The sequence below is a fragment of the Xiphophorus maculatus genome, chromosome 8 (genome assembly GCF_002775205.1).
Source record: "Xiphophorus maculatus strain JP 163 A chromosome 8, X_maculatus-5.0-male, whole genome shotgun sequence".
Lineage (NCBI taxonomy): Eukaryota > Metazoa > Chordata > Actinopteri > Cyprinodontiformes > Poeciliidae > Xiphophorus > Xiphophorus maculatus.
In genome coordinates this window covers 17,111,209-17,117,854 of record NC_036450.1, presented here as the reverse complement: position 1 = coordinate 17,117,854, position 6,646 = coordinate 17,111,209, and the positions used below count along the sequence as shown (strand labels likewise).

At 34.9% G+C, this 6,646-nt stretch overlaps 2 protein-coding genes across 2 annotated transcripts in view; one reads left to right on the top strand and one right to left on the bottom strand.

The window, feature by feature from the left end:
- Positions 1–1,478: 1,478 nt before the first annotated feature.
- LOC102230492 (cyclin-dependent kinases regulatory subunit 2-like) lies at positions 1,479–5,469 on the top strand. The gene is made up of 3 exons (XM_014473955.2): positions 1,479–3,095; positions 4,008–4,135; positions 4,264–5,469. Exons 1-3 carry the CDS (start codon positions 3,037–3,039, stop codon positions 4,305–4,307), a joined length of 231 nt encoding a protein of 76 aa, XP_014329441.1. The 5' UTR covers positions 1,479–3,036; the 3' UTR covers positions 4,308–5,469.
- A 594-nt stretch (positions 5,470–6,063) lies between these two features.
- Positions 6,064–6,646, bottom strand: part of sema4d (semaphorin 4D) — a 42,310-nt gene continuing 41,727 nt past the window's right edge. The window contains exon 20 of the mRNA XM_023338100.1: positions 6,064–6,279. Coding sequence (XP_023193868.1) covers positions 6,250–6,279 — 30 coding nt within the window. The 3' untranslated portion in view covers positions 6,064–6,249. The remainder of the gene's footprint in view (positions 6,280–6,646) is intronic.

Below are 6,646 nucleotides of genomic sequence, written 5' to 3'. Positions count from 1 at the left end.
AAATGAATATGATGAATAAAGCAAAAAAAAAAAAAAATGTAGTCAATATCCCTTCATTTTGCATCGCAATTTCAGGAAAATCAATTTGGAATAATGCAAGGACATTTTCAGTGGTGGTTCACATGTATGTATTCTGTGTGGACCTAATCTGAATGGCTAAAAAAAAAGCAAAGTAGTAAAGTAATAATTTTGTAGTGGCTTATTTAAAGTCACTGGGCCACTAAACAAGCCATTTGTGATTTTTAAATCAAGACAATTCTGACAAGAAGGAGGCCAAATTCTTCTACATATATAAAGAAATTCAGCAAATCAATTAATTTTTTTCCACACAGAACCACGTAGTTATAGATCAAATTTTTCCATACAAAGAAATTTAAAATCATTTGATCCTTTTTGTATTTACTCTGGTTATCTCTGTATGATATCAAAACTTTTTTGATGATCTGAAAACTTTAAGTGTTGCACAAAAGCAAAAACTGCAAAAATCTATTATGAGGTAAAAAAACTAACCACAGCAATGAAAGAACAACAATCCCCATCTTGGGAAGATACAGTTCTGTAAGTTTGATCATGCCCGATTATAATGTTCTGCTTTTGACTTCAGGTTTAGCATTTGTTCTCTTATTTGTCATGCTTAAAGTTTCAGACCAAACAAAATATGAAAAAAGTGATTCAGAGCCCAACTTAACTCTTTAGCACAGCCCAATTCTCCTCTTTCTTTGTCTTGTTTTTAGTGTCAAAAAGAAGTGTTTCAAAACATTTGCCACTAGATGTCGCCTTTTCCTGCTCAGCAGATCTTCAAAGTGAAGACCTTTTTCATAGAATAGTTTCACATTCTGTGAAAAGTGCCTTTAAGACAGCAGCTTTCTGTCATACTTTTGTCAATCCATTGATTAGATAAAACTTGTAATAGTAAAACACTTAAGTTAAAGAAATAAATCTATTAAAGGTCTAAGATTCAATCAATGCCTTTCCTACGTCCTGAATCCCAGCAGCAGTGCTTGGTGCAGCACAGCAACATGGACCACAATTAAAGACACTGTGTTTAAAGCATTACAATTGTGAACAATGCTATAGATAGCAGGAAAAATGGGAGAATTATGTTTCTCTGATGTTTTTTTTTCTTTTAAAACAAACATTTGTTTATTTGCAGGTTCCAGAAGATAATATTATGCACATTTATTATTTGGTGCAATTAGGGTTTCTCAAGTTACTTCTGAAATGTTGAATTTTTTTGGGAAAGTGCCTTGAAATGACAGTGATTGTTGTGAAATGGAGTTATATAAATAAACTGAATGGAGTTGTTAAGAGGTGGGGTAGGAAAAAAGGAAAGACAAAGCAAGGAATCCGACAAATATTTCACTTGACTGCTGTTGCCTAGTTACCAAAGCCATGTTAAAAAAATGTTCCAGGCAAGCTAGAGGGAAAACGGTTAATAATATAAAAAAACAGAAGCATTTAATTGGTAAAATCGGATATTTTTAGTGAGCTCTTAACAATAAAGCAAGAACACATCGACAGTGTGACAACAGGATTCTGGTAAATAAAGGGTGAACTACTTTATTGTTAATGAAGATACAAGTCTGCACTACTAGGAAAATATACATATTGAAGAATTGCTGCCACAAAAGCCAACTTTAGCACCACTTTCAGAGATTACACATTTCAGGTCAAATATTTGGTAAATTTTTTTGAAATCGTCTTTCTCATAAACCAGCATGGGTTTTAAGGATTTTCAGATGCATTTAGTGCTTGACCCAATATTGTCGACAACACTTTGCTCAATCTATCTTTAGGTCTATATTAATGCTACCGGAACTTTTCTGAATAAAGTAAAAAGAACAGTCACAATTTTAGTGCAAAAATAAATAAATAAAAAAGAAAAACAGAAAATAAATCACATACACGACATGCTGTTGGGTGTATTGTACTGAAAATTCTTTAAGTTGCTCAGGACTCACTATGGAGTGTCTGTGAGCATAAATGTTCAAGTCTCGTCACGATTTAGTGTGGACTTTGATTGGGTCATTTTTGTCGCATGTAATGTAATATGTTAAACGAATATGTTAAAACTGCTGAAGTTTCACTGACAACAGCTTATATGTCTAGTCACGATACACAAAGCACACTTACACAACGCATCTCTTTCACCCAGCCAAACTCACTGCACTTACAGTATATATTCATGCATTATTTTCACAGAGTCACAGCCAAGTGGTTTAATTGCCCAATGGCACATCAACATGTGGTGCTAGACTTGTGCTCACAACACAAGTCTAGCTGTTTTTTAGATGTTTTCTACTAGGACTTAACTATAATAATCACCATTAATTTTTCCCTCTGCTCTGACCAGTTTGCCTGTCCCTGCTAAAAGATAACATTACCACAGCATGATGCTGCCATCATCATCATCATCATCTTGTATCAGTAGATGGTGTCTTCTTTTCTTCTACTGTATTTATGACCTCTCTGGTGTGGTTCCGGATTTATACTGGGATGAAATTACACACAGGTTGACTAAGCTACCTAATGGATAACTAGCTACCCATTAGGTAGCAGCCTAACTGTCAATGATGGCACCAGCATATGGGTATCAGACTCAGTAGTATTTGCAAGTTACTGCATCCGCTTTAAACATAAGAGTCTCACTACAGGACAAAATCCATCCTCTTACACCAGCGCCGCAGAAAAGCTGTTTTTGTCTCTGCTTGTGAAGCCAAAATGTCTGCGATATATTGCAACACAGTGAAGATAAAATATTAATCAGCAAAGAAAAAACTCGTATTTAAGACTAAGCACACCAAACAGTATTTGATATTATAATGCAATCCCCCACATGTCATTATCAGCATAAAATTCCACATTTGTAAAAACACCCTCACCTGCGCCCGGTTGATTGATGGAAACAAAGTTTTTGGTCACGTGACCAAACACCGCCTCGATGCAATTTACGCGAGAGACCAAAACCTCAACTGAAGTGTTGTTCTGTAACGAGCGTTTGATTACAAACTTTTCTTGTTTATCTTCACTGGAAATATGTCTCGAATCCAGATTTATTACTCGGACAGGTACAGTGACGACCAGTACGAATACAGGTGAGCAGCCATCTCTCTCAGCCTGTTTACTGTCAGTAAGGAACACAACCAAGTGATATTCTATTAAGAAACACGTTTAACTGTTCAAAATGTCTATTTTTTATTTTTTTTAACTCACCTGTACCGCTTCTAAAACTTTGACCGGTGTGCCACATTAATGGGGCAATTGTGTGTTTTGGGGGGCTTAAAACTTGAATTAATGTACACCTTATATAATTTTCATACAATAAAAATTATATTTCAGGAGTCCTTGGGGTTCCTGAAATCACCATCGTGCACAGCTGCATCTCATTAATCTTTTAGTCGTGCTCATTGGAGAAAAGCTGCAGAGTTTTTCCAGGTCTTATCTATTCTGGACATATGTGCACAAGTTTCTCTGTAGTCTTTACAGGACAGTCCTATAGATACCTACGTATTTATGTTTCTGAGGTAGCAGTAATGACTATTTCATCTTGATACAGCTGGTTTGTAGTCTGGAAAATTCCAGAAAAGTCTGGAGTTTAAATATTTTCCAGGGATTGTGTTAACTGGAAAGAATGTGTAACTTTGCCAAATAGACATGGAGGAGAATGTGCATATATATAAATGCACATTCTGCTCAATGTAAACATTGTATACACACACATATATATATATATATATATATATATATATATATATATATATATATATATATATATATATATATATATATATAGTATATACATATATGTCTGTGTATATGTATTTTTTTTCTAATTCAACCCCAAGTCTTATTGGGATTGAAAAACTTGTCTTAAAATATAATATATCCAAATTTTTAAGTTCTCAGACTGGAGAGATTTGTATAAAATAATTTTTTATTACTTGTCATGATATTAAGGAAATTAGTTGTTTTATTAAAAGTAATAGTCTTTTTTTTCTCTTGCTTAGGCATGTCATTCTACCTCGGGAAATGGCTAAGTATGTCCCAAAATCCCACTTGATGTCTGAAGATGAGTGGAGACAGCTGGGAGTGCAGCAGTCCAAAAGTTGGATCCACTACATGATACACGAACCAGGTACGTGAACAAAACAGTTTAAGGTTGGCCTACCTTGGAACTGGAAAAAGCTTTCTTTGTAAAATAACGGTAGAAATTAATTGTACTGTTACCTAGTTATGTGAAGTTTTCATCAAATTCTCTTTCAGAGCCTCATGTCCTACTATTTAGAAGACCTCTACCAAAACACTGACCCAGTCCTACCACTTCTCATTGGGAAGTCGTACTGTGAGTGATGGTTACCATGTCGCTGCTTAAACAGTTAAAGATAAATATTCTTTGTAATTTTCCTCGTGTTTCAGGGACTTGCGATTAGCAACAATTGCTTCATTCAGCCAGAAGGAAAAAAGCTGACTTAGAATGTTTACCAAGAAGCAATTTGGACGTAAAGAAATATTGGAATGGAACACCTGACAGCCCACATGACCAGTGGAAAGGTTGCTGTGTAGCTAAATACTTGTATGTGAACTCTCTAGAAGACTGCTTGAGGAATTGTGCTGCTGTCATACAGTTTCAGTTTTTCCATGTTTTCTTTGCTTACAGCATTTTCCCCCTTTTTTTGGGCACAAGAGGGTGCTATTATCTTTTTTAAAATTCAAATGGAAACATCTTAAACAGCAACTTGTGCAGAAGTATTGTCCAGGTCAACTGCATTTCTTTGGCCCAGATGAACTTTAGCTCAATGCAAAGTTTCTAATGTGAAAAACAACAATAAAGCCTCGCCACAAAGTATTTTCCCCTTACGGAATAGTCATCATTCTTTAAATCTATAATCCATTTCTTTAATAATCAGCATCTGTTTTGCCAATTAGATTCTAGGAAACAGTTGTCCTGTTCCAATGCTGTAATAGATCTACAAGAAGAAGTCCTTGGGTAATAAATTATTCAGGTGGAAGAAAATGCTTTTTGTGGAAAATGCTGATGTGGTACACTGTGATTCAGCAGAGTTGGAACTTGCCGAGCTGCAGGATTCATTCAAATAAGTGCCACTGTTGCAATATTTCAGTGCACAATTACAAGTAAAAGTTTCTCTTTTAAAAAAAGAACCCTACTTTGATAGATTATATTATAAAATCATAAATACTGAAGAAGCATTAGTGTTAATTACATAACATAAATCTGCTCAGTGAGGTAAAAAAAAATCCAGACCCCCACAGGACTTATCCAAAACATGCCTAAAAAAACTTCTATTAAAGTACTGTATGATAAAGTTTAGATAGCCTTGTGCCTAAGGTGCCTTGCAATAGCATGTATACCCCATTCAGTGTTTTGTTCTAAGGTAAAAACTAACTTTGTTGGGTTTTTACAGAAATACTGGTTTTCAGTATTTCTGTAAAAACCAGCAGTTGCTCAACATGATCTATTCAATACAAATCAGACAGGAATAAAACAATTTATTTCAAGACTAAAACCATACGTTTCTTTTAAAAATCAATAAGTGGTAAACTTTTCAGTGTGTGCCAAAATACACTGAACTTTGGCAGTTGAATGTTTACTTTTGTATTGGTATTGTGAATATTATAATAAAGTATCGTTTGATTCAAGTAAATAATTAAGCTAGCTTAAGCATAAGACATACTGGCAATAAAAGTATGACCATAGATAGCAAATTTCTTATCTCAGTTTGATCCTAGTTGAGGCTTGAATAACTTAGTATATTTTAAGTAAAAATTCTGTAAGATAGCCTTAGGAGTGAAACTGGTTCTTTAAGGAAGTTAAGAGGCAAAACTTTGAATATCATCACACTATAACTGGGTTTAACAGAGACACTGACCCACAGAATCTGATAAACTTCAAAAAGACATTTGCCGTTTCCCCACAAGCACTACTTCAAAATGGCAGTCTTATACTGTGAATACAGCAACAAATCCAGTACAAGCTTTCTTAGACTGAAGGAGTCAGTGGGCTGACTCCAATCCTTCCAGTTTGGAGGGAGTCCAAAAACCATCACAGCAGCCATGTGAGGTCTGCACCTGCTGGTTGCAAGAGCTGTGAATTCTTCATGTCATGGTCCATCAAACTCTCATGTAAGTGGTGACACTGAAACATTTTACTTGTGTTTGTGAAATGTTCAGTGTCAGAGGAGTGGTCCAGCTGGACTGAGAGGCCAGTCCACAACCAGAATGAACACGTGCTCACCCAGTTGTGTGGCCATCACAACTTTCCTGTAGAGGAAAGAGAAGAGATTATAAAGAAGCAAAGAAGTGAAAAAATGCAAGGCAAGGATTTCTGTGGATTCTGTGCTTAATGGCCATAAAAGAATAAAAATTTTTTAAAAAGTAGATGGTTCTCCTCTAAAATCTAAGCTATGAATTGGTCATCACATTTTATTTTTAAAAATCTCAAAAGACAATCATGGTAGACTTGCATTTAATCCAATTAGAAGTATTGATGTGGTTAAAACAATTTGAAATAAAATTGATAAGGATATTTTGTAACGTGGTTCTTCATAGTCTGATTTATTGAGACTGTTGCTTTCTTACATATGTACTTATTTTATTTTTTTACCATTAGAGACAAGCAACTATCATA